Source organism: Schistocerca nitens, chromosome 2 (genome assembly GCF_023898315.1).
Source record: "Schistocerca nitens isolate TAMUIC-IGC-003100 chromosome 2, iqSchNite1.1, whole genome shotgun sequence".
Lineage (NCBI taxonomy): Eukaryota > Metazoa > Arthropoda > Insecta > Orthoptera > Acrididae > Schistocerca > Schistocerca nitens.
Window position 1 is genome coordinate 729286667 of NC_064615.1, and position 27580 is coordinate 729314246.

The following is a 27580-nucleotide window of genomic DNA, read 5'->3' on the forward strand; positions in this document are numbered from 1 at the left end:
CATTCACAGAGCATCATTTCCTAATTGCGCTTCCCTATTAAATTCTTTCATCCGCTGTGTTGCACCCAGCTGTCACTCAATGCTGCGGGTTTCCGTTTAGCTAACCAGGGCATCTTTTTCCGCTTTTAATTATACTTTTCCGGATGCCTCTCCAGCCACTCTCATTCCAACCCTTAGTGGAATACTATAGTGTACTTACCAAAATTTCACAGGCTGTCGAGACAGTTCAAATCCAGAATTCACTTGGGTACCTCGGCTGAAAAAGAGAGGGAGAGAGGGAATGAATGAATGAATGACAGAGAGACAACCACACAAGGTGCAGAGATGTAGAATATTTCGGGAAAACTTTGTCGATAGTTCTCTCCCGGACCTTTTTCTCTTTGTGTTGGTATTTACTGTGCCATCGGCGGCAGAACCATTGCAGATGGGGCTCTTACTCTGATAGACAGTAGTGGCTAACTGAAGGAATAGCACAAACTTCCATCTCGTGTGATTTAGGGGAAATATGGAAAGCTTAAATCAGGATGGCTGTAAGATACGAGATATTTTTCATCCTATTCAGGTGCATCCTAACAAATAGTGTACCTTTTTGTCCTACAGATAGCAGCACATCATCTTCTAAACGTTTTACCGCTCTTACATGAGTGTAACAGTAAACACACCCTCTTCAGATCCTACCTCCGTTTACGATGAGATCCTCACCCACCCATTCGTGGGTATGGACAAAATCACCCCACCCACTCTCATGAAGGAATATACATTTTTTCATAATTATAAAGTGTATGATTATTCTTCTTTCATCTGGATAGGAGCATAAAGGGAAGAACATCGGGTTAAACTTACGTAATGTTGTACAAAACGCGAGTGGAGTACATATTTTTTTAAAAAGTTTGCTATAACCTAGGAACTCCAGTTTCGGTCGATACCAATGTATGCTTGTTGTGGTAATATATAGCGTATTCTGGCTATGATTCACGTTTACTTTGTAAGTTAAGAAGCAGATAAATTCGACAGTGAAGATAAGACTAAGATGTAGATGAATTGCGACTTAGAAGGGAACTGACGTAGCGTCTTCTGAAATGATCTATAAATTGAAAAGCAATCACGAGCAGCAGTGTTCATTTGAGAATTATCTGTAGTCAAATACAAAACATACAATCCATTATACAGTATAACCTCGTTAGCGCGATCTCGCATAAGACGAACTCGCCGTTAACGCGAAAAAAATATTTGTCCTACCAGGAATACATGTTTTATCGGTTAACACGAATTTCGGTTAAGGTGAATTACGAACTCTGTTTCAGTTCCTAGCGTAATTAAATTTCACTGTAACACAAACTTCCGACCTTAGAGTATTCTAAAGCGTTATTTTTTTCCGAAATGAATGTAGTAAATGTAGCTGCAAAGCTAATTATACTTATTGTTGACTCGTTTTTAATGTATTGTAGGTCGGTAGCCGCGATTATCACCTCAACAATCAGCGTATGCTGTACATTGTAAAACATTCAATAATGTGTGCAGCAGCATTTAGGAATGTACTCAGTGCCAGATTTGACACGTGTTCTGTTAGTCGTAACCGCCTCGAGTTGGAATACTGAATAAAAATTACAGTTAGAACCGGTACCGTAGCACGCGAAAATGACAAAGAGGAAACAGACAACTCTAAATGTTCAGTTAAAGCTTAAGATTCTAGAAGTGGACCGTGGTACCAAGAAAACAGCAATTGCAGAGCAGTTTGTAGTACCTAAATCTACTTTATCTACGATTATTAAGAATCGAGAAAAAAATTATTAATGCTGTGGCATCAGGTTCTGGAAACATATCTAAACGACCTCGTACCGCCAAGTATGAAGACATCGAGACGTTACTGCTAGAATGGTTCAATCATATGCGTGCATCCAACATACCTTTAACTGGCCCTTCGATTCAGTCAAAAGCAAATGATATTGCTAAAAATATGGGCATCGAAGACTTCCGTTGTTCTGCTGGTTGTATCGGTTCCAAAAGAGACATTCAATTTCATCTGTACAAATTTGTGGTGAAGCAAATAAAGTTGACGAAGAAAGTGCGAACAGCTGGTTGCATGAATTCAACCGAGTGAGGAAAAAGTATGCCTCGTGTGATGTGTTTAACATGGATGAAACTGGATTTTTTTACAATCTTTTTCCATATCACACCCTGGGGATAAAAGTTGGTAAGTGTCACGGTGGAGCACGAAGCAAACAACGTGTGACTGTTGTACTGTGCTGTAATGCTGACGACAGTGAGAAGTTTAGTCCCTGGGTTATCGGTAAATCCGAGAAACCACGTTATTTTAAAAACATAAATATGGACACTTTACCTCGCATCTACTTTCACCACAAGAAAGCTTGCATCGATGGCACATCATTTCGCAAGTGGATTCTTCGTTTCAACAGTCGAATGGCTGCTCAAAATAGACATGTTCTTCTTACATTGGACAGATGTACTGCCCACAACGTTCATGATCTGAACCTTCCCAACATAAAGGTTCAGTTTTTTCCACCCAACGCCACGAGCCGCCTTCAGCCTTTGGACCAAGGCATAATTTCTCTCATAAAGAGAGCTTATCGTAAGCGACTTGTAAGAGCTGCAATTCGTGCTGCTGAAAACACTAGTGGAACCCCAAATTGGAATCTGCTTGACGCAATAAAAGCCATCGCAGCAGCCTGGAACTCAGTACCGCCACATCATGTAGGGAAGTGCTTTAACAGAGCCTGGAGACATAGCAACACTGCAGATGTCCACGAGTTAGAAGATGCCACTTCACCTGATGAATGGTCAGTTCTGCAGGACGTTGCGAACCCTGGGATTAGTTTCGAAGAATTCATTAGTGTAGACGACGATGTTGCCGTATGTGCTTCTGTGGAATCGGATGTGCCAAAAGCTGTGAACGAGGTGCAAGAAGGGCCATCAGAGGAAAGTTTAGAGGAAGAGAATACAGATACCATTCCACCTACCCGTCAGGAGATGTTTACAGCCTTGGACTGTTTAGAACGGGTTTTTTTTTCGGTCCCTTCGGATTCGTGTTAACTTGGAATCTGTATTGTAATTTCATTCCCCTGCCCCACATGGAACTTGTTGGGACAGAAGTAGTTGTTACACCATATTTTTCGGAATATTTCACCTTTTTCAGCAAGTCTTATGAGATCGCTATTCAAATGGAAACTGCCCGATTCCTCCTTGTGGTGCTGCTCCATAGTTCCAGTCCCGTTATGCTGTAGAAATACGGGGTTTTCTCGAAAGATGGCGCTAGATGTAGAAGGTGCTTGCATCGTCGATACAGGATCCGCGACATGCAAAGCCATCTGAGACACGACCGTGTCAACATAAACTTGTTGACATTAATAAAACTAACTGAAGCTGCATTTACATGTTGCGCTAACAGATGGAGTTACTTCTGTACTTGAGCCAAGTTCTTAACAGGATTTTGCAAATTCGGGACAAAATTGGGTCTTTTCGGGATGTTGGGACAAGAGGGTTCATAACGGTGACGCTCCTGATATATCGGGACGGATGACAAACCTAATTATAGAGCTTATCACTACACTGTTTATTCTTATGCTTACGATGTGTATTATTGTCCTTACAGGAGCTTAGCCAGCAACTTGGTGACGACAAGAGCTTGTCGGAGCATCTGAAGCTTCCAATCCAGCGAATTAACGACTACCAACTCCTACTAAAGGTAAGGAATTATTTGCTATAGTCATTTCTATTATTTACCTCGTCGAAAAGAGAAATAATATCATAGGAGGTAGATTATTAAGGTCCTATTTCGCTAGTGGATATTGGAAGAACAGCCTAAAGAATTAAGTAGCTGCTATATGCATGGAAGGAATAAATATTTCGGTTTTGTCCAATCGACGGCGAGGTCATTAAAGATTTTACTATTATGTAACACTCGTACACATCTATTTACCTGTTGTGTGATTGCTAGTACTAACAGTTATCCATACTTATCTCACTATACCATTAACCATGGCATTGAAACATGTTCTACAGAATCGCCTCTCTTACAAAACTGAAATGCCCTTCCCTCTACTCTCCGTATTTCGCATTCTCGTTCTCCTCCCCACAGCTCCGCCATTCCTCCCTCAACCTCCCCCTCCAAACATTTCCACCTTCTGTACTTCCACCACTTTACAAACTGCTCGAAAACATTCGGCAGTATATATAACTACAATAAGAACAACTTTTGCAGGTTGGTTGAGAACTTCTTTAACCATCATGAACGTAATTTTCAGTTTCAGCATCTCTGTGGCATTTGTCTGACAATTCAGCTCTTGACATAACAAAAGCGTTTCCACTTATATGTTACACGGTAAATGATGACAGCCAAAACAGTTGCAGGATAAAGATTTATAAAAATTCTTTACCACGGTTTCGGTATATATAAATATACCTTCATCAGAAATAAAATACCTAAAATTACATCCTGCAATGGAGATTAATAAAACAATTTTGCCAAAGGCGTCGTCAATAGTTAAAACATCATCTCCATTTATACAACATGATTCTGGACAGAGGGTCGATGCGAACACAACTTAGCATCAGTACTTCGCCTATGAACTATCGTGACGATGGCCTTAGGAGAAGAAGGTGATTTCGGCTGGAAACCGCGTTCTTCATATTTTATCATTGCTAAATTGAGAACGTTAATTGGTTTCCACATTACTGTGAAACTGGACGAAAAAAGGGTACTATTAGCAGGCATGCCTTACGAAAGCACTATAAATATTAATTCAGCTTTATCTGTATTGTCAATACTTACCAATGCTGCAAAAAGCAACGGATAATTTGTAAGAGATGTTACTGGAGTGGCTAATTCGAGAGGATAGAAACTTTATACTGTATTGTGAGAGAAACTGTCAACGAACGGTAACCTGAAACGTCCCTTACAAATTACGATTGGGTTGTGTCGTATTTCCTGTGTGTACTGAAACAATGCATAGGGATTATACAAGACCCCTTAACAAATATAATAAATGAATCCTTTACATCAGGGACATTTCATGAGCAGTTAAAACAGGCAAGAGCTGTACCTTTGCTTAAGAAAGGTAATGCAGAAGACATAGAAAATCACCGACCCATTTCCCTGCTGTCAGCGTTCTCAAAAATAATAGAAGCAATTATGAAAGACAGATTAATGAATTACCTGAATAAATACAATCTTTTAAGCGAATAACAGTTTGGTTTCCGAAGTGGCAAAAATACGGAGTCAGCCATAGTGGAATCACAAAAGTTGTACTTCATGCGCCGGCCGGAGTGGCCGAGCGGTTCTAGGCGCTTCAGTCTGGAACAGCGCGGCTGCTACGGTCGCAGGTTCGAATCCTGCCTTGGGCATGGGTGTGTGTGATGTCCTTAGGTTAGTTAGGTTTAAGTACTAAGTTCTAGGGGACTGACGACCTCAGCAGTTAAGTCCCATAGTGCTCACAGCCATTTTTGTACTTCGTGCTCTTGATAAAGATGAGTGTATCACAGGAATATTTTTGGATCTTTCTAAGGAGTTTGATACAGTCGACCACAAAATTCTATTAAATAAATTAGAAGCGTTAGGAATAAGAGGGGTAGCTAATGACTGGTTTCGATCATACCTAACAGATAGGGTACAAAGAGTAGAGATAACACGTACTTCATATAGATCTAAACGTTTAGTAAAACACTTATCAGAATCAAAATACATTAATATAGGGGTTCCGCAAGGTAGCATATTAGGACCAATACTGTTTCTGATACACATCAATGAGTTCTCCAGAAGTGTCACTCATGGTGAAAAAATTCTCTTCGCTGATGATTGCAATATTATAGTCGCTGATGATTGCAATATTATAGTCACTGAGAAAACAGAGAACTCCTTGCCGAGAAAGCAAATGAAACTCTCAAGGAAGTTTATGATTGGTCAATAACCAATAAAGTGACATTGAACGTAAAGAAAACTAAAGCCATTAATTTCAGTTTGAAGAGGAAAAATGACAATGTTAAATTAAATGTAGATGGCACCTCTATAGGCTGTGTAACAAATCCAAAATTTCTAGGAACGAATATTGATTCTCAGTTGAAGTGGAGTGAACACACAAAGGTACATCCAAATAGAATGTCATCAGCACGTTATGCCCTTAGAATCCTATCATCAGTGTGTAACATGCAGTGTCTTTTAGTTACATATTATTCATATGTACCCTCAATTCTTAGCTATGGCATTATTTTTTGTGGAACAAACGCACAAAATATGAACACAGTTTTCAAACTTCAGAAAAGAGCCATAAGAATAATAATCAAAAATACTAGTCGAGCTCATTGTAAGGATCTGTTCAAAGCACTGGGGATACATTTACCAGTCAGTTGTACGCATCAAAAATAACATTGGTAATTACTGCACAAACAGCTCTGTCCATGACCATGCAACAAGAGATAGACTCAACTTACATTTACCAAGAAAAAATAAACATAAAACTCAAAACAGCATTTTCTACCAAGGAATAAAACTGTACAATAAATTACCAAAAGAGATTGAAGAAATTGCAAAAATACACTCATTTAAAAAGGCAGGTAAAAAGTACCTGTTATGAAATACATTTTATAAATTGAAGGATTACTTAGATAAAACAGAGTAGAGGTCTGGTAAAAAATGTTATACGAATAAATAATAATAATAATGATTATAAAACGTCCAACATTCCACATAACACCTTCACTTTATGTTTTTTTCCTTCTTTTTTCCTTTGTAGGAACACTTACCCCCAAGCTATACATAGCACAATACTAACTAACACCTCTTCCTCTTTCTGAGCTCAATATCTCACGCATTATGGAGGGATGCTGGCTCAGTTTTTAAGGATATCAAATGGGAAGTTGCGGTACAGAAAATGGCCCAGAGATCAGCAGTGTGTGTGTGTGTGTGTGTGTGTGTGTGTGTGTGTGTGCGTTTGTGTGTGTGTGTGTGTGTGTGTGTGTGTGTGTGTTTGTGTGTGTGTGTAGTGAGTGAAATGGTATGAGTGTGCAGTGAGGGGTATGTGTGTGCGTGTGTGCGTGCGTGTGTGTGTGTGTGTGTGTGTGTACGGTGAGTGAAGTGTTACGAAACATTGTGTGTATAGTGTGTTCAGTGAGATATGAGTGAACAGTGTGGTATTACATTATTTAATAAGTTATTTGTAAAAAAAGTGTTGTATACCAGGAGTAAAGCTAGTGATTGTCTCTAACTAGAAGTCTGTAAATATATGTGTATACGAATTAGCTTATTTTAAATTGATCTAAACTTGTAAATACTTTGACATGTCCTATATCCCTGTTAAAAGAGATCTACGGATGAATAAAGCTACTACTACTACTACTACTACTACTACTACTACTTAATGTATCGCCGACCTCGGCGCTCATAGTTGCTCATGCCCAGTTGCTACAGCGCCAGTAGGGGTGTACATTTCCGTCGCCGCCTAGCGCTCTACGAATTTTGCAATTTTTAGCTATTATTTAAATACTTGCAGTGTCTCTTAGCAGCTAAAATTTTGACAGTACATTTCTTTCGTTGCCTTCTTCATGTGTAAAAAATTTCTGGGTAAGACATCTTATTGGACCACTTCCTGTCAGTTGATCTTAGTGTGGCTGACGTCATTTCAGCGCTCGACACTAGTTTCTAGTTATCATGGAGTGAGCACCCCGTTACAAAACACGTGTCGGTCCGTTTTATTTGCATACCAGCACGCATTCAAAGAGAAATGGTGTAATTTTACTGCGATTTCTGACTCGCATACAGGGTGGAATAGTTTAATTTCAGTGTGCAATTTACAGTGTGCTGTAGCACATTAGCACACGATAACCGGCCACCACTGCGATCTCCCTTGTTCGCCCTTGCTCGTTGTGTGGGGCATATACAGGGTGTTACAAAAAGGTACGGCCAAACTTTCAGGAAACATTCCTCACACACAAATAAAGAAAAGATGTTATGTCGACATGTGTCCGGAAACGCTTAATTTCCATGTCAGAGCTCATTTTAGTTTCTTCGGTACGTACTGTACTTCCTGGATTCACCGCCAGTTGGCCCAATTGAAGGAAGGTAATGTTGACTTCGGTGCTTGTGTTGACATGCGACTCATTGCTCTACAGTACTAGCATCAAGCACATCAGTACGTAGCATCAACAGGTTAGTGTTCATCACGAACGTGGTTTTGCAGTCAGTGCAATGTTTACAAATGCGGAGTTGGCAGATGCCCATTTGATGTATGGATTAGCACGGGGCAATAGCCGTGGCGCGGTACGTTTGTATCGAGACAGATTTCCAGAACGAAGGTGTCCCGACAGGAAGACGTTCGACGCAATTGATCGGCGTCTTAGGGAGCACGGAACATTCCAGCCTATGACTCGCGACTGGGGAAGACCTAGAACGACGAGGTCACCTGCAATGGACGAGGCAATTCTTCGTGCAGTTGACGATAACCCTATTGTCAGCGTCAGAGAAGTTGCTGCTGTACAAGGTAACGTTGACCACGTCACTGTATGGAGAGTGCTACGGGAGAACCAGTTGTTTCCGTACCATGTACAGCGTGTGCAGGCACTATCAGCAGCTGATTGGTCTCCAGGGGTACACTTCTGCGAATGGTTCATCCAGCAATGTGTCAATCCTCATTTCAGTGCAAATGTTCTGTTTACGGATGAGGCTTCATTCCAACGTGATCAAATTGTAAATTTTCACAATCAACATGTGTGGCCTGACGAGAATCCGCACGCAATTGTGCAATCACGTCATCAACACAGATTTTCTGTGAACGTTTGGGCAGGCATTGTTGGTGATGTCTTGATTGGGCCCCATGTTCTTCCACCTACGCTCAATGGTGCACGTTATCATGATTTCATACGGGATACTCTACCTGTGCTGCTAGAACATGTGCCTTTACAAGTACGACACAACATGTGGTTCATGCAAGATGGAGCTCCTGCACATTTCAGTCGAAGTGTTCGTACGCTTCTCAACAACACATTCGGTGACCGATGGATTGGTAGAGGTGGACCAGTTCCATGGCCTCCACGCTCTCCTGACCTCAACCCTCTTGACTTTCATTTATGGGGGCATTTGAAAGCTCTTGTCTACGCAACCCCGGTACCAAATGTAGAGACTCTTCGTTCTCGTATTGTGGACGGCTGTGATACAATACGCCATTCTCCAGGGCTGCATCAGCGTATCAGGGATTCCATGTGACGGAGGGTGGATGCATGTATCCTCGCTAACGGAGGACATTTTGAACATTTCCTGTAACAAAGTGTTTGAAGTCACGCTGGTACGTTCTGTTGCTGTGTGTTTCCATTCCATGATTAATGTGATTTGAAGAGACGTAATAAAATGAGCTCTAACATGGAAAGTAAGTGTTTCCGGACACATGTCCACATAACATAGTTTCTTTCTTTGTGTGTGAGGAATGTTTCCTGAAAGTTTTGGCATGTTTCCTGAAAGTTTGGGCGTACCTTTTTGTAACACCCTGTATATCGGTCCCAAATGACTTTTTAAACGGGATTTTATATGCCCCCTCTATAGAGCGGTTATATATAGGGGGAAAATGTTACATATGTGGTGTACCTCCTAAGAGTTGCCAGGCGCATTTTCCTTGATATTTCAGCAGATACTTGCAGTTTCGTTTGTGCAATGTGTTGGTGGAGACAGCCCAAAACAAATGTTGCTCATAACATCATGTGATGCCCATTGTCGACAGAAAGTGTCAGTTTGTTTTCCGTTGCAAACAAAATGATTTTACGTATCCTTTCGAAAGAGCGGTCCCAAATGACTTTTTAATCGGGATTTTATATGCCCCTTCTATAGAGCGGTCTAAAATTAGTCTCCAGCGATATTTTTTTGTCAGTCTCTATTGACAGAAACCGTAAGACATAAAGAATAATCAGCACTCCATCAGCAACTGAGCAGCACCGCTGTATGGCAATACCAGTCAGCGCTGATGGAGTACTGATTATTCTTCGTGTTTTACTGTCACTGTTAATATATATAAGTTAAACTAATATCACACTAGACTAAGATGCGACCACTCTATCGAAAGAACACGTGAACTTCGTCTTTAAAAGTTTTTTTTTTTTGTATCGAGAAACAAACCGATGCTTTCCCTCGACACTAGGCATCGCATGTGAGATTAAGCAGTATTTCTTTGGGCTGACTACAGCTACAAATTGCGAAAGCGAAGTAGCAGATATCTGCTGAATCACCAGAAAAAATGCGCCTGGCGACTCTTAGGAGGGTCACACCATATGTATACACTTTCCAGACACATTAATGTGACCACCTGTCAAAAGACCAAACATGTGGGAAGAGAGTCATTGCGGTTCAGGAACGTACTGATGGGGTTGCGGAGCCATGCTAATTCTAGCGCCGTGACCAGCTGGTGTAGGTTTCTCGGTTGAGGACCCATGGTGCGAACAGCCCGATCAAGGTAGTCCCGCAGACTGTCGATTAGGGCCGCGCGGGATTAGCCGAGCGGTCTTAAGCGAGCAGTCATGGACTGTGCGCTGATCCAGGCGGAGGTTCGAGTCCTCCCTCGGGCATGGGTGTGTGTGTTTGTCCTTAGGATAATTTTGGTTAAGTAGTGTGTAAGCTTAGGGACTGATGACCTTAGCAGTTAAGTCCCATAAGATTTCTCTCTCTCTCTCTCTGTCTCTGTCTCTCTCTCTCTCTCTCTCTCTCTCTCTCTCTCTCTCTCTCACACACACACACACACACACATACACTGTCGACTAGGTTTTAATCCGGGGAGTTTGTTGGCCGGTACAGTGTGGGAAACTTATCCTGATGGTCTTCGAACCACACAGGTACACTGTGAGCTGTGTGACATGTAGCATCGTCCTGCTGGTAGATGCCTTCGTGCCGAGGCAAATCAAACTGCATCTAGGGATGGACATGGTCCCCAAGGATAGATGCATACTTCTGTCGATCCATTGTGGTTTCCAGAATGACGAGAACATGCCACAAAAACATTCCCCAGACCATAACGCTCCCTCATCTGGCCTGGGCCCTTACAGTGATTGTTGCAGAGCCAAACACGACAGTGGCAGTTTGTCCATTGGAGCGAAAAATGGGATTCATATGAAAAGATCACCTGTTGCCACTCGGTGGACATCCAGTTGCCGTATTGGCGTGCAAATTCCAGCCTTCGTTGCTGATAAACAGCAGTCAGCATGGGTGCATGAACCAGGCCTCTCCTGCGGAATGTAAAATGCAGCAACATTCGCTCAACCGCCGTTGAGGAGATGCTGTTGGTATCCCCTTGGTTCATATGAGTGGTCGGTTGCTGCGTGCTCAACAGTTGTACGTTTATTCGTCCGTTACACATCACCGTAGCCGCCGTTCACCCCGTCGTCTGCGGCATGTGGTGAACCACAGTTGGCTCGGCGTTGGTTTTTGGTAGCACCGTTTCGCCGTGCACGGTATACTTTAACCACAGTGGCATGCGAACTGTTTTCAAACTTAACCGTTTCGGAAATGCTTTCACCCTTGGCCCGAATGCCAATGATAATCCCCTTTGTAAGTCAGATAAATCGCTCTGTTTCAACACTGCGATAATAACTGCACTGTTTTTCTCGTCTGCCCGACAGACTTTCTATATCAGCACTGCTAGTGCGGCCACCTGCCCTCTGTGAGTGGTTATCGCACGTTAACGTCGAACATAGACGGTGGTCAAATTCATGTGACTGGACCGTATATAGTTAAACCTGTTTTTAGCCGGCCGCGGTGGCCGAGCGGTTGTAGGCGCTTCAGTTCGGAACCGCGTGACTGCTACGGTCGCAGGTTCGAATCTTGCGTCGGGCATGGATGTGTGTGTTGTCCTTAGGTTAGTTAGGTTTAAGTAGTTCTAAGTTCTAGGGGACTGATGACCTCCCATAGTGCCCAGAGCCATTTGAACCATTTTAAACCTGTTTTACATTCCCAGATTTTTCGTTTTTCCATCCTTCACGATACTTTGTGTTGGGCCCTATTTCCTCAGCAAAATGTTTTCGTGCCATTTCAATTTTTCCTCTTTCTAGAAACAAATCTTAACGTCTATTTTGCGTTACATTCATTGATCGTGCAGTGAAAACAATTGGGTTTAAATTAACAGTTGGGAAAAAACAGGTCATTACATTCAACTGTGTGAAGTTGGTCAATTTTATTTTCAATGCAGTGAAAGTTTCGTTGAATGCATCTAACATTAGTGTTCAACAATTGCATTGTGTAGGATTCGAGTATGCCTGTCCTGTTCCTAGCGGGCCTACGCTGCTTCAAACAAGAATAAGAAGCTGCAAGTGCTACAGAACACATCCCTGCAGGGAGCGTTACATGCCTCGAACTTCATCAGGGTTACTAATTTCCCCCAAGCAGTCATCCCATAATTTCTCCAGCGACAGGAGGCGCTGGCAACCACTTGTTATCTTTCCTGTCATACGTCTCGAAACCGGGGTGTAATGATGTCGACGGGGCGTTAAACTAAGATCGAAACTGGCACATCCGGGGCGTATGACAGGAACGAAGCCTGGAAACAGAGGTCGCCCTGGTGGCTGCAAACCACTCAATTCCATGTCAATATCATTTCAGCTGTCAAATCCATGCCGACATTATTTCAATAATCTTTCTTTCTTTCGCTGACGCCATAGTCCCGCAGCGATCGCAGGGTCTGCGTGGTTACAACGGTTTTGGCAGTGTTAGTGTGAGGGATGGCTGCATGCCCTCCCTGCCGCTACCCCGTATCCCCCAGGACGGAATCTGTGTACCCCAACTGTCTGCGTCTAGTGTAAATCGTGAAATAGTGCCGACGTGTTTCAAATGTCTGCGACGCGTTTAACTGAGGTGGAACGTGGGGACCAGCCCAGTATTCACCTAGCGGGATGTGGAAAACCACCTAAAAACCAAATCCAGGCTCGTTAATCCGCCGGGCGAATTCGATCCGGGGCCGGCGCGTCTACCCGAGTCCAGCAAGCAGCGCGTTAGCGCGCTCGGCTACCCTTGCAGGTACATTATTTCAGTAATCATCAGTAACTAATTAGTTACTGTCATGTCATGTCGATCAGTGCCTGGATAGTTAACGCCGTACCCTGGTGTGCAATATTGAAGTAAATGCTTACTGGCAATATCCATTTGAAGTATATGAAGATATCTTCACCTAATGTCGCGGGAAGCGGGAGAGTGACTTTTTCGTTCCCTAGGAACAGGCCTGCCATTTCTTTAATTTACCGACCGTGGACATAGATTTCGAAAACTCCGGACTAAGACTTTGAAAAACCCAGGACATTTGGGTCATATCGGGTTAGCTTCCCAGGCACATACAGGTGTTACACAGTGAAACGTCCCCATAGAAAAATTATTGAATTACTGTGCTGATAAATCTCTTACATTATTTGATTTTCAAACAGCTGAGCAAAACTGAACGTACTCAGACATTTCGCTCTTTACCTATTCTGATCAACACTAAACTGACACAATATTTTTGGCGCAACGCAATCTGACTTTTAATAGTCCCTACAAAAGAATGGCCCTGACTAACATTAACCTATACCTTTCACAAATCACTTACCTCACAAAAATATTCGTTACTCGAACTACTGCAATACAGCGAGCGCCACTACTGCCAGCTAAATAAAAGATTCAAACTACTGAAGGCACTAACTACTGATAGGCATAGTTAGCAAATGAAAGATTTTGATAGAGAACAAACAATGTATTTACCTTAATAGTGTTCAAAAGTTATAATATATATAGCAGTTCATGACATCCATTCTTACAAATGTACTGTTTCTGACGGACACACGTCCAGATCATCCGCTCTCAAAAATCCGCCATCTCACTTCCCCACATCCACCACTGCTGGCGGCTCACCTCCAACTGCGCAACGCTACGCGCTTTTAACAGCCAACTGCCCAACACTACAATGGCGAATATTGCAACAATGCCGACCAGCCTCAGACTGCACACAGCACAGTCAGTGATTTTCATACAGAGTGCTACGTGGCGTTACCAATATAAAAACCTAAACAGCCTACTTACAACAGAAATATCGAAACACAAAAGACACAACACATTACCATGCCAGTCGTCTCTGAATGGATAAATACAGGCCCTGTATAGTTCTCAAAGGCATCTTCTACCATTCTTCCTGCAAAATACTGGAAACTTCAAGTAAAGGTAATGAATATAGAGGGCGATTACGCACCTTTCTCTACAAAGTAGACCACAAAGACTCAATAATATTGAGATCTGGTGACAGTGGCGGTCAGGGGAGATGCGACTGTTCATCATCGCGTTCCAAAACCAGTCCTGGACGATGCGAGCTGTGTGAACAGGGGTCCTGTCGTCTTGGAACAGGGAACCAACATTGTATTATGGGATGGACCTGGTAAGCCAAACTAGTCACACAATCCTTCGTAGTAGTATGACCTTGCAGAGTAACCGTGGGGCCCCTGCAGTACCACAATATGGCTTCCCAAATCATCACCGAGCTCCTGACTTGTTCCACTCTTCGGATATATACTCGGCCAGAAGTTGGAAACAGTGTGAATCAAAACTTATCCCACCACATGATTTTCTTCCATTGCTCCATAGTCCAGTATTTACGGTTTCTGCACCACGTCTTCCTGTTTCGGGCATTTGCATCACTGATAAGTGATATTGTAATTCCACCTCGCCCAGTAATTCCCTGCTTATGAAGTTGCATTCGTGTTGTTTTGAAACTGACAGGTTTCACGAGTGCGACGTTCAGTTCTGCAGAGACTTTTGCAGCTGTCGTCCTCTTATCGCGATCACTCAGCACAGTTTCATCAGCGTCGTGACATAGCAGACGATTTTTCACCGCTTTCCCTGTATGCAGTATAAACCTTCGATACGGTGCCTCTTGAAACACCAAACACTTCGACTCCCATGGTTACGGCAGCAGCCACCATACCAGCAACAACAATTTGCCACATCTGAGTTCAATTAGCCCTGACTCAGTACACGGAACACTGTTCTGACCGCGACTGACACTTGCAACAGATACAGGACTTTGTGTCGTTCGTGGTTACGTAGGCCCGCGGACCTTCAGGCTTGACTGGCATCTGCATTTGTGTTTAAGCTTGCATTTCACGCGATGTTTCCGTATTTTTGTTCGACATACATGCTGTCGATGTTAAGTTGGCCGATACAAGTAAAACCATGATGAGCCAAAAAACTATTACGACTATAAAGATACAAACTTACGTAAGTCGGTGTAATGTAATATCGAGATATTACACGGAGGTCTGGAGTGAAACGTAGACTGGCGCAGTTCGCTGGAGACAGAGTTGATGGACAACTGTCTGGCGATCAAGGCGGCGGCACGATGCTTGCAACCGTCGAGTGACGGCAGCGTCTCATTGTTCTTGATACAGAAGTACAGAAATTGTGTTCCTAGAAGAGCGTCTAACCGTCATTGCCGCTGGTTTTTTAAATATAAAACGAAATAAAGTTCCTACGCGCCAGACCTTATTTAGTGAATTTTAACAAAAAATTGTTTAAGTCTATTTATTTCCAGAGCCGGCCGCTGTGGCCGAGCGGTTCTTGGCGCTTCAGTCTGGAACCGCGCTGCTGCTACGGTCGCAGGTTCGAATCCTGCCCCAGGCATGGATGTGTGTGATGTCTTTAGGTTAGTTAGGTTTAAGTAGTTTTAAGTTCTAGGGGACTGATGACCTCAGATGTTGAGTCCCATAGTGCTTATAGCCATTTGAACCATTTTATTTCCAGTCAATCGAATTTCTCCAAGCGCATAAGAGATCCGATTTGCGTCAGACAGGACGCCCTCAATACTGGGCAAATCCGGGGAAGCTCTGACGTATGGCAGCCCTTCCTAGGAAGGCAGCATTTCCGAGAGTCAACTGAACCCAACGCTATTCTTTGTAATGGGACAGCGTACACATGTAGTAGTTTTGTCACTCATTCGATCGGCAGCGTCATTTCATTTTTTATAGCTTGTTGGTAATTCCCGTAGTTTGCTGACATGTACGAGGGGGGACCCAAACGAAACCGGACTCGAGGGCGCTGCCACTCGTAGACGTAGTGCAGGGTTCTCACGCTAGAGACCTTCATGAAACAGCTGTGCAGACGGCGTCAGTGAAGAGCTGAACGTGCAAGTGTGGTATTGTGTTTCTCTGACTGTTGGCGGGCTACCTCTGCGAAGTCGTTATGGCAACTTTAAAAGAACAAATTTTGTTTCCTGCTTAAAAAATCTGCAACGGAGACACACCAAATGCTTCAGGAAGCTTTGCAGGAGGACGCTATGAGCCGCACACAGGTTTTCGAGTGGTTTGGGCGCTTTAAACGTGGTGAGATGTGTGTTGAAGACCAAGCTCGTTCTGGACGCCCTTCAGCATCGCGAAATGACGAGAACATTAAAAAGGTCCGCCAAAGGATCAACGAGGATCGTCGCCAAACTATCGACCAAATTTCAGCAGAGACAGGAATCTGTTGGAGCTCGTGGCAGCGGATTTTGAGTGTTGCTGCTAATTCGTTTCGCGCCTTCTCACACAGGAGCAAACTTTCTTTTCGTATGAGCCACGCATTCTTCACAAGTACTAAAATTGCGAATATTCTGGCTATAGAAATGTAAATTTAATTTTGCGTTTTTCGTTATATAGTTAGCACACTGTGTACAATTTTTCAAAGATGATGTCTTTTTAAGACTTAACTTCATTTTTTACCTGTTCGTGTTTAATGTCCGTTTATGACACAGCAATTCACTTTTTAATATTGAGAAGAACGAGGTCTCTACGACAGAAGCAATAATGTTGCTCAAGAGTGCATTCGATCATGTTGTAAATAAACTAATGGTTCATCTGCCATTACTGTCGTGTCCCATTCGTTAACTTCTAACAGATATGGCTGTTGAATCAAAAAATATTGATATTGTACCAAACATAACGTACATTGGCGAATATCGACATTCGTGTGTCGACTTTCAAGATTTTCAAACTATAAGCAGGTATTGCCCGACAACATACGTTCCACGCTTTCGAAAACCTCTGCATTCTGTTTGTTATATACTGTAATAGCTTCACGATAGTTATACAACAGTCTGTACATATTCAGACAATTAGCTTTTAAACACATCGCGATTTTAAATTAATGATCCTTGTTGTAATTTTAGTTCCAACCTCCAATGAAGTGTTTCATTACTCTAGGACATTTTATAACTCACTTAAATATTTTTTATGAGGGCTATTCGAAAAGTAAGGTCCGATAGGTCGCGAAATGTAAATGACAGTGAAAATCCGATGAAGCTTGACTCATGTTTGTGGGCCAGTGCCTTTTCTATGTCTGTCGATCGCGTCACGTCGCTCGTTTCATTTCTGAGCACACACAGCACATGAAGGTGCCCAGAACAATAAATAGTTTTTCCTCCAAGTGTGGGTGCCCGCTGCAGGGTTTCGCCTGATTTCATGCAACTGCACGTAACGTACCTGCCGTGCATTCCCTTCTTCATGACAATCCTCTGCAGCACATTGAAGGGACAACGAGGAGGCCCCTGCAGCTTTTTCGACGGGAAGTGTTTGATTACTCACCATACAGCCCAGACATGCCTTCCTCTGATTTTCATCTCCGTTCACATGAACCGTTGGCTATGGAGATTTCTTTTTTGCACGAACAACGAACTGCTGACGAGCGTAGAGAACTGGTGGAAAGCACAGGCGGCTGTCTTCTACGGCAAGGGTGTTGGAAAGTTTGTATAGCGCTACGACAGATGTCGAAGTGGAGAGGCTACTGTGTAGAGAAGTAGCTGCAAGGTGTAGCAAACTGCTGTAAATAAAACATTTTGATTTTCACGGTGGTTTACATTTTGCAACCGATCGGAGCTTACTTTACGATTAGCCCTCATATATAATTTTTACTTCATTTTATCGAAATTTTAAGGTCTTGTTATTGTTAATTTTCTGAGTAGCTGCGTTTTCATATTCTTAAACTAAATGAATTCTGACTGGGCGTAGTGTCTGTGACGATACTGTCTACGAATAAGCAAGAAAAGAAATGAACGGTACAAACTGCAGCTTTTGCAAATTACTGAAGCAGTGCGTAGTCAAGTTCTTTAGACATGGCATGTCACACAGCATGAAAGACAACGAAAACTTCCGTTAAAATGCTTCTGCATATTCTCTCTTCGCAGCTGTTCAAATGGTTCAGATGGCTCTGAGCACCATGGGACTTAACATCTTTGGTCATTAGTCCCCTAGAACTTAGAACTACTTAAACCTAACTAACCTAAGGACATCACACACATCCATGCCCGAGGCAGGATTCTAACCTGCAACCGTAGCAGTCGCGCGGTTCCGGACTGAGCGCCTAGAACCGCTAGACCACTGCGGCCGGCCTTCGCAGCTGTAATCGCACTTATGACAGGAAGAACTGACAGCTGTTAAGTACTGTCTTTGTGTCCTGGAAGAATATACATTCCAAGGGTAGGAAAATAGCGGCTACAATTTCTGACCATCAGACAGCACCCTACTTTTCTGGATGAAATCCTAGAGCACGTCGCAGCAACGTGAGTGTTATTTGCTAACATAGAGTAATCCATTTGTATGACGGGGGTCCTTTTGAAAGGGGACGGCCGATTTCCTTTCCATCCTTCCCTAATCCGAGCGTGTGCTCCATCGGCCGGCCCCGTCATTTGTCGACGGGACATTAAACACTAGCCGGCCGAAGTGGCCGTGCGGTTAAAGGCGCTGCAGTCTGGAACCGCAAGACCGCTACGGTCGCAGGTTCGAATCCTGCCTCGGGCATGGATGTTTGTGATGTCCTTAGGTTAGTTAGGTTTAACTAGTTCTAAGTTCTAGGGGACTAATGACCTCAGCAGTTGAGTCCCATAGTGCTCAGAGCCATTTGAACCATTAAACACTAACCCCATCCTGCAGATGTCGACGTCAACGCTGACAGCTTCTTCGGCAATTTACCTGAGTAACAGGCAATAGAGATTTATAGTGAGCTCATCACAGCCATCTACTCCGCACGGTGCAGTCTTGTACCTTTGTACTCTTTTCAGACTTTCGCCTCTAACCGTGCAATAGAAGTTTAATATAATTCCTTATTCCATTTTTAAATTGTAGCACTCACTTTGTAAGTGCTTCGGTCTTTTGCTGAAATTACAAAAATTATTCCGGGAAATTATGGTTTTTCCAAATGTGAAAACAAGTTCCAAGATAGAACATAGTCACGTATTTAGGAACAAATATTCGATTGAAATTTTAAAGCGTTTCAATTGAGAAAATTTTGTTAGTACTGTATTTAATAGTCTGTCTGTTACATTATTACTCTACTACACACCAATAATTGTTAACTACAAACAAATTCAGGAGAAGTGTAATCAAAACCTCTTACAAGTTAAATAAAAATATATTGGAAACTAACACAAATTTCCATCTTTAAGTCAGATGAAATTGTCAAGACGTTAAAGAAATTATGAAATTTACTTGCAAATTGCGAATATGGTATTACATCAGCTATATGGTTTACTATAAACACATGAAAATTTGTACCGAACCGGGACTCGAACACGTATTTCTCGCTTATCGCGAGAGGTCGCCTTAATCATGTCGGCTATCCATACACGCCTCTTGGACTTACCGAAACTTCCATATTTCATAGTGTCTACGTCTCACAGTGCTCGCACACCGTTCGTGTGATTCCTGCATAGCGAGAGACAATGTTTTTCTCGACAGTTTGCTTTGCTGTGGCGTGAAATACAGCTGTAGATCGTCAGCAGTGTCTATTCCTTCAGACACGGATACACGCCTGAAGGACATTTGCGTCGAACTGTACAGACTCTCAAATACAGACACCACAGTAACTACATTAGAGAAACTCAGTTCACTTGTATGTATCACATGTTTCATGGTGAAAGACCTTCCGTTTCGTGGTACAATAAATAGCATTTTACTCGCCGTAAAACTCTGTACCTGAAAAATCAATAACAGATTCCAAGTACCTGCAATATTCAGGGTGTCCCAAAATAATGTATACACTCTTTGAAATTGAACATCTATTTAATGAAAGGGGTTAGAAATAGAATTTTAGTGGCGTTAGGTGCCTTATGATCCGACTTAAGGTGGTAAATGTTCAAACTGTTGTCGATCCATCGAAATACACCGTCGACAACGACATACGACTGAGCGACATGCCAACTTTATTGTTCCCAACGGAATAGCATCACAGGCTTACTCGATTTGCTCTCTAAGAACATCCAGTGTGTGTTGTCTCGCAGCGTAAACTGTGTTCTTGAGAGCACCCCACAGAAAGAAGTCTAGAGCAGTTAAATCTGGAGATCGAGCAGGATACTCCACACTCCCTCTTTGTCCTACCTACCTGGCAGGGATGAGAAATGCCCTCACATCCAGGTGAAAGTGAGGTGGCGTCCTATCGTGTTGAAAGTAATAATCTTCATTCCCAAACAAAACGCTAAGATTAGGAGTTACCATTTCCAACATTTCCAAGTACGAGTCGCCCGTGACGGAGTTGTCAAAGAAGTACGGCCCGATTAACCCTCTAGAAGACAGACCACACCAGACTGTTACTCCTGGTAGATTAACATGCCTTTGCTTCGTTACGTATGGATTCTCCCTGGCCCAATACACGCAGTTATGGCGGTTAATTGTTCCATCAAGTTTAAACGTCGCTTCATCTGACCAATGAATTCGATTTTGGAAACGTTGCTCTTCTTCACATCTGCTCACAAAAATGGCTCTGAGCACTATGCGACTTAACTTCTGAGGTCATCAGTCGCCTAGAACTTAGAACCAATTAAATCTAACTAACCTAAGGACATCACACACATCCATGCCCGAGGCAGGATTCGAACCTGCGACCGTAGCGGTCGCTCGGCTCCAGACTGTAGCGCCTAGAACCGCACGGCCACTCCGGCCGGCCAAACACTCACAAAATTCGCTTCGCCCATCGGGATCATCCTCGTTAAGAGCATGGAGAAGTCTTGGAATGTAAGGCTTAAAGTACTGAGACCGCAAAATTCTATGAACACTGCTTCTGCAGATCCCAGTCTCAAGGGAGCATTGCCTCACAGATTTCTTGGGGGTCGTGTGTATGCCTGGATTACTGCAACAACACTCTCATTGTCTGTTGAATTTGTTTTCGTTCTCTATGCCCCTTCTTCATATCGTGAACCGTTCCTTCGACCTCAAACTTTTCTCAGATTCTTGTAATTGTTACTCTTGTCGGTGGTGGTGTTCCAAATTCAACTCCCCAACGTCAGCGTACTGCACTCACATTCTCTGTTTTCCAGTAACACTTTAGCACCCATTTCCGTTGTGCCATGTTTGCTGACAATCCTGAAACAAAATAAAGCGTTGTTATGTTTTTCACCGCCTTCTAAATTATTACCCATAAAAATTTTATTTCTGTCTCCTTTAATTAAAGGAGTGTACACATTTTTTTTGGAACACACTGTGTTTATACAGCACTAAGACGCGAAATACTTCCAGATGCTATACAAAACACAACCTCTTGTCTAGCAACAACGAAAACTAGAAAATGGCGGAAACTGGTTGTGACGGGTTCTAGTGCGCATTCATTCATTTGAGTCTAAAATCAGTCGCTAGACTGAAGTACCGACCAACAAAAAATGGTGTGTTCCTAGGTACAATGCCCCCTCGGTATAACAGTCTCCACTATCATTATCTGGTGACGTCACAGGAATATTCAATAGCTAGAAAATGTGTCATATCTGAAAGAACATCAAACCTATGTTCGTCTGCCATGTCAACTACGATTGATTCTGCTGTTCCTAATCAGTTACTGGCATACAACCATTAACTTTAGCCCGGTATAACAAGAAGTTTTTTAATCACGTAGCATATGAGAGCTGATCAAGAAAGATTGATACTGACTACAGTTTCGTTCATAACTGTATATCTGTAAGAGTCACACTTGAAAAGGACAAATATTTTTGATAATAACCACAGCACGGTTGTATCATTCGACTGGGGTGAATGGCCTGCTCGAAAATCACTTACCACGAAATATAAGTGACTTGTTACAGAACTAATAGTCGGCATTATGCTGGTTACATTTAAAGTATATCGCATAAGCAACTTGCAACAGACTTCCAACGGAACTGGAACGCATCATGCAGTAGTATTTGCAGGAATTGTAATAGAATTTGACTGCTTACATTAGATGTGAAATGTATCCAACTGTGAATCCTTGTCCTAGCGAACATATTGACCATAAATTTCAGGTTGTGTGATGTACATTCCTTATGTGGCATAAAAAATTTGACATATTGTTTCAAATGAAGAAAAATCACAAATGGTCGTTCACTTGTGATGCATAGAATGTGCTTCCGTACTTATATGGAACATCTGAACGGCTCGCTTTGTTTTCCTTAGAAGTTTGTGAATAAGGTATATTTCCATAGTGATACTTCTTGGGAAGTCTCGACGCAGAGAGTTAACATTTTGAGAATACATAAACGTGTTGTAAGGCTTATTTTTGATGTTAGTTCTGGAATGTCCTGTATAAACTTATACTTTGACGACTGCTTGACACTGTTTTCTTTATTTTCTGTCTCTCCCAAAGTAGTAGACTTTATGTTTAGGGTTTTGAACGTACTAAGGTGAGATACATAGTATCAACAACCTGCCACTTCAAGTACTAGACAACATAAATTATAGTGCTCAGCTGTTGCCCAGTCTTACCTTTCTTCTTCTGCGTCGTCTTTTATAATTCGTACCTTTTTTCGGTAATTTTTCACTTTACATTCTTTTCAGATATTCATTCTGCTTCAGATGATTCTGGTCTGCTCTTTTATTTAAGGTTATACATGTGTAGCTTTTTCTTTTTGGTTTATTTCTAAATCTATATGTTCTCTGCAGCATTTCACTCTTGGCAATATCATTCCTTGTGCTTAGTCCAATGTTGTTCAATAGCCGTGGAAGATTGCTGCGAAAGCAAAGAGAGATTAAGCTCCGCTTTAAACGATGTCAAAGCCTGGTGGATAAGTAGAAGCTGAATGAAGCCAAAATGTCCGTGGGGAGAGCTGTGCGAGAAACATTTAATGTTCTTGGAGAACGAAAATCTCCTCTATAAAATCAGCATGGATTCCATAAACAGTGATGTTGCGAAACTCAACTCGCTCTGTGCGCCCATGACATACAGAGCGTCCTAGAAAATGACACTGATGCGGTGTTTCTTGATTTTCTGAAGGCATTCGATGCAATTCCGCAGTGCCGTGTAGTGAAAAAAAAAAAAAAAAAAAAAGAGCTTACCGAGTATCGGACCACATTGTGATTTGATACAGGACTTCCTTGCAGAGAGAACTCAACACGTCGTTCTTAGCGGAATAAAATCAACAAATGCAAAGGTAATCTCGGGAGCACCCCACGGGTGGCTACTATTTAAAGCTGATACTAATGATCTGGAGGATGACGTTGGAGGCTCCTTGAGACTGTTCACGGACGGTTCTGTCGTGTGTAGGAATGTTGCAACGCCAGAATACTGCAGCGAAATGCAGGAAGACCTGCAGATGATTGGTACAGGCTGGCAGTTGACCCTGAACGCAAATAAATGTAACGTATTGGGCACAAATAAGTGAAGAGAGCCAGTGTTTTTCGATTATACTACAGGAGAAAAAGTCATTGTGAACAGCAACTACCGTAAAATACCTAGGAATAACGATCCGGAGCGACCTAAAGTGGAATGACGTAAAACAAATAGTAGGAAAAGCAGATGGTAGATCGCGATTCATTGGGAGAACCATATTGAAATGTAATTCATCCACGAAAGAAGTGGCTTTCAAAACACTCGTTCGACCGCATCTTAAGTACTGTTCATCAGTCTGGAACCCTTACCAATTTGGATTAAGAGAAGAAATAGACAAGATTCAATGAACAGCGGCACGTTTCGTCAAGGGATCGTTTACTCGGCTGGAGAGCGTTACGGCGATGCTCAACAAAATTCATTGACAGACCCTGCAAGAGAGGCGTAGTGCATCATGGAGAGGTTAGTATTGAAATGCCAAGAAGTATCGGGCAACATATTACTTCTTCTCACAAACATATTGCGAAATGATAACGATGAGAGAAATTACGGAAATTATAAGTCAAACGGAGCTTCACCGACGATCATTTTTCCCACGCGCCTTTCATGAATGGAACAGGAAAGGTGGGGGTAGGGGGGGGGGGCGTAGTAGATACTGATACTAGAGGTAGCCTCCGCCACATACCGTAACGTGGCTTGCTGAGTACAGATGTACGAGGGCGGTTCAGAAAGTAACCTCCGATTGGTCACAGTGCGGGTTGTGGGGAGAGTAGCGACGCCATCTGTGCGTTCACGCACTCAACAGATCAGTCGGCATCAAGCCGTGGTCAAGTGAACGTGGTACCTGCGCTAGTTTAGTTTTTGTGGCAGTTTGAAATGTGTGCTGCAATAGAAAACCCCGCCAAATGTGAAGTGCGTGCTGTCATACGGTTTTTTACAGTCAAAGGATATTCTGCAGCAGCTATTCATCGTGAGCTTTGTGCCGTGTACGGACCAAGAGTTATGAGTGAAGGAGTTGTCCGTGAATGGGTACGTTTATTTAAAAGTGGACGAGAAAACGTTCATGATGAAGAGAGGAGTGGTAGACCATCATTGGTGACTGACGAACTCGTTCAGACAGTTGATGCAAAAGTTCGTGAAAATCGACGTTTCTCAATGTCGGAGTTGTCTACTGGTTTTCCACAGATTTCTAAGACTCTCTTGTACGAGATAGTGACAGCAAGATTGGGTTACCGCAAGTTCTGTGCACGATGGGTGCCCAAAATTCTTACCGACCACCACAAAACTCAAAGAATGGCCTCTGCATTAGACTTTCTGTCACGTTATGAGGACGAAGGAGAACCATTGTTAAACAGAATCGTGACCGGTGACGAAACCTGGATTAAGTACGTGAACCCTGAGACAAAAGAACAATCAAAGATGTGGGCACATTCAAATTCGCCTACCAAACCAAGAAAAGCCTCGCAAGATTTTTCTGCCAGAAAACTGATGGCAACGGTGTTTTGGGATGCCAAAGGGGTGTTGTTGGTTGAATTCATGGAACGTGGTACGACCATTAATCAAGACGTGTACTGTGAAACAATAAAAAAGTTACGACGGGCTATACAGAACAAACGCCGTGGTATGCTGACTTCCGGTATCGTTTTTTTGCACGATAACGCCCGTCCTCACTCTGCTCGCAGAACAACGGCCCTTCTTGAGTCCTTCAAGTGGGACGTTATCAACCATCCACCTTACAGCCCAGACCTGGCGCCAAGTGATTATCACCTCTTCATGCATTTGAAGAAATGGCTCGGGTCACAGCGGTTTGATGACGACGAAGAGCTCAAAGATGCGGTCACAGGCTGGCTCCAGGCACAAGCGGGTGATTTTTATGCAGAAGGAATTTCAAAACTTGTGAAGAGATACGATAAGTGCCTCAATCGCTGTGGAGACTATGTAGAAAAATAGTGCAAAGATGTAGTTGTAAGATGTATATATTAAAATATTTTTATTTAACTTGGTGTATTTTTTTAAATCAACCGGAGGTTACTTTCTGAACGGCCCTCGTAGATGTATTCTCTCTCTCTTTTTCTTTTTCGTAGTAAAAACCCACTATTCGCTTCTGTATATGATCGTGGAGTCAACCATCATCATATAGAATATCATTAACGTCTACTCCCACCTTTGTTTCGTGCGTTTTTAGTAACTGTTCCACATATTTAATTGAATTTATTTATTTTGCGTTATTTTTAGTTCGACGTCTGTGCTGTAGTCTACGTTATTTCACATCGTAAATATCTGAAGTTGTTTGATCTCTATTACTTCACTGTTCATTATAATACTCGTTCATTTTGTCTTTCGCCCTATTGACATAGCAGTCGGGAGCGAGTGGCGATGAAGGTGGAATATACGAGAGTGGTTTGAAAAGTTCGCGGAACGGAATAGAAAAAAAGTACTTACATCACTGAAACTTTTTTTTTTATTTTTCAATGTAGTCTCCTTGTAGATTAATGCACCTGGTCCAATGACGTTCCAATGCCTTGATCCCATCTCGAAAGTGAGTTTCTTCCAGGTCTGCAAAATAATTGTCAACCCCGGCTATCAGTTTTTCATTTGAAGTGAATCTTCGTCCACCAAGAAAAATTTTCAGCTTTGGGAAGAGATGGAAGTCTAACGGAACCATATCAGGTGAATAAGGCGTATGTGACAACAATTATTCCTTAGTTCGCGTAATTTTGCCACGGCGACGGCACATGTTTTTGATCCAGCGTCAAAAGTCGCGGCACCCATCTTGCAAATATTTCTTTTATTTCTAATTCTTCAGTTAAAATGTGATATATCCTTTCAGATGGCATCTGGCAAGTGTAAGCAATTTCACGCACTTTCAATCGGCTATGCTCCATGACCATTTTGTGCACTTTTGCAATGATTTCTGGAGTAGTGACAGATATTGACCGACCACTGCGCGGATCATCATCTAAGCTCTCCCGACCAAATTTAAATTCATTTGTCCACTTGGCAACAGTTGAATATGAATGAGCAGAGTTCCCCAGTGTATTTTGGAAATCGGAATGAATGTCCTTTGCTTTCATACCTTTCTTCACGAAATATTTAATCACTGCTCGAATCTAGATTTTTTTTCATCTTCGCAAATCACTACGCGGGAACTACAACAGAACCACGCCACCGCCACAGCTGTTTACAAGCAACAGCCCAATTAATATCACGTGAACAACTCGTTGCACTAGCGCTGATCTCTCGTGATGATTCCCAGAACTTTTCAAACCAGCCTCGTATTGCTTGTAAGCAACACAGGCGGCACGCTGGAACTCTGCTCGAGAGGACCTCGCACTCGATTCAAATCCCCGTTTGGCAGTGCTGTTAGCGGTGGTTTATGTTAACACTAGATGCAAATGTCTTTTTGAGTTCTTGGAAAGGCCCGAGTCGCTATATTTTTAATCCATCACGGTCCAAATCATCTAGTGCTCCGCACTTAATTGCCGATCGTTCAGAGGTGAAATGAAATGTGTGGCTAGGGCCTCCCGTCGGGTAGACCGGTCGCCTGGTATTTACCACCGTACCCCCGGAACAGGCAGCTCGCCTTCACTTCGTAATGCAAAATTGTGCATTGAAAATTAGCGAGTTAGCGTAATACCATTCATTACCATTTATTATCAGGTCTTGGTCATTCACCAGCCATGGCTGGACAGACTGCGTCAAAGTTACAATCAAATGATTTATAACATAATGAATTACAGAATAACATCTAAACTTTATACAGGTAATGTATGTAGACTATGTCATGTTCACTGTGTCCATTCGCTTTCTTCACAGTCAAAGAATTTGTGGACCGAGTATAGTGGGCATTGTTTTAGGCCTTCAGCAATTTGTTTCTTGAAGTTGTTCAGCGGCAGGGTCTGCAATTCAACAGGTAGTTTGTTGAACATCCTCACAGCGATCACCGGAAAACTGTCTCTTGTATTGGACAGTCGGCAGGTTGGTAGATTTATGTCTTCTTTGCTGTGGGTATTGTGTTTATGGATGTTTTGCCTCTTGCTGTAGGTGTCTAGG

At 42.6% G+C, this 27580-nt stretch overlaps 1 protein-coding gene across 4 annotated transcripts in view; it reads left to right on the forward strand.

The window, feature by feature from the left end:
- Window positions 1-27580, forward strand: part of LOC126236930 (obscurin) — a 681004-nt gene that overhangs the window by 190037 nt on the left and 463387 nt on the right. For all 4 annotated transcript variants that reach the window (XM_049946608.1, XM_049946610.1, XM_049946611.1 and 1 more), the window contains one exon: window positions 3611-3703. In XM_049946608.1, coding sequence (XP_049802565.1) covers window positions 3611-3703 — 93 coding nt within the window. The remainder of the gene's footprint in view (window positions 1-3610; window positions 3704-27580) is intronic.